We start from the raw sequence: 866 nt of genomic DNA, 5'->3' as shown, positions 1-866 counted from the left end.
TTCTTGACATTTAATACTTGAAAAAAAATATTATTCTGATGTTTCAGTTGGTCTCTGTGGCTCAGGAAACACCTGACACCTAACAATATGATGCAAGAATGAGTTAGGTTTGTTAAATTAAATTTTTTTAAATTCCTGGTCTACATCAATAAGTATGTATATTATCAGGTTTTACATGAGGTATTGTGTGAAAAAGCACTTTGTACCAAACTTACACTGTGTGTCTATGTTTTTGTAATTTTTATTAGATAGCCACTCTAAAATAAGTATGCAAATTATAATATATTTTTCTGTCCTAATATCCACTTGTTTTGCTTTCAGTGAGCACCATTTCCAGCATAGATGGGGACTGGAAACTATACAAATGTGAAAGAATTCATTATTTTGGGGTTAACAGAGAATGCTACAACTTGTGTCATTTTATTTATTGTGTTTCTAGGAATCTATGTTGTCACCTTAATGGGCAATTTCAGCATAATCCTGTTAATCAGAAGCAGCCCTCAGCTTCACACACCAATGTACCTTTTCCTCTGCCATTTGGCCTTCGTAGACATTGGTTACTCCTCATCAGTCACACCCGTTATGCTCACGGGCTTCCTCAAGAAAAGAACCTCCATCAGTGTTGCTGGTTGTATAGCCCAGCTCTGTTCTGCGGTCACATTTGGGACAACTGAATGCTTCCTGCTGGCTGCCATGGCCTATGATCGCTATGTGGCCATCTGCTCCCCACTGCTCTACTCCACACACGTGTCCCCCAGAATCTGCATTCTCTTAGTGGGGGTGTCCTACATAGGGGGGTGTGTAAATGCTTGGACATTCACAGGCTGTTTATTGAGTCTATCCTTCTGTGGACCTAATAAAGTCAA

At 39.4% G+C, this 866-nt stretch overlaps 1 protein-coding gene across 1 annotated transcript; it reads left to right on the top strand.

Annotated features, from left to right (window-relative positions):
* Positions 1-342: 342 nt before the first annotated feature.
* LOC118996154 (olfactory receptor 5P3-like) lies at positions 343-858 on the top strand (the record flags this gene model as incomplete). Its single annotated transcript, XM_037059428.1, has 1 exon — positions 343-858. A coding segment is annotated over exon 1 (516 nt), but the record flags the coding sequence as incomplete, so codon positions are not given.
* Between the last annotated feature and the right edge of the window lie 8 nt (positions 859-866).

Source organism: Sturnira hondurensis, unplaced genomic scaffold, assembly GCF_014824575.4.
Source record: "Sturnira hondurensis isolate 20B ecotype Veracruz unplaced genomic scaffold, ASM1482457v3 Scaffold0010867, whole genome shotgun sequence".
Lineage (NCBI taxonomy): Eukaryota > Metazoa > Chordata > Mammalia > Chiroptera > Phyllostomidae > Sturnira > Sturnira hondurensis.
Note: the sequence above shows the minus strand (reverse complement) of the source record. Positions and strands in the feature narration are given on the sequence as shown.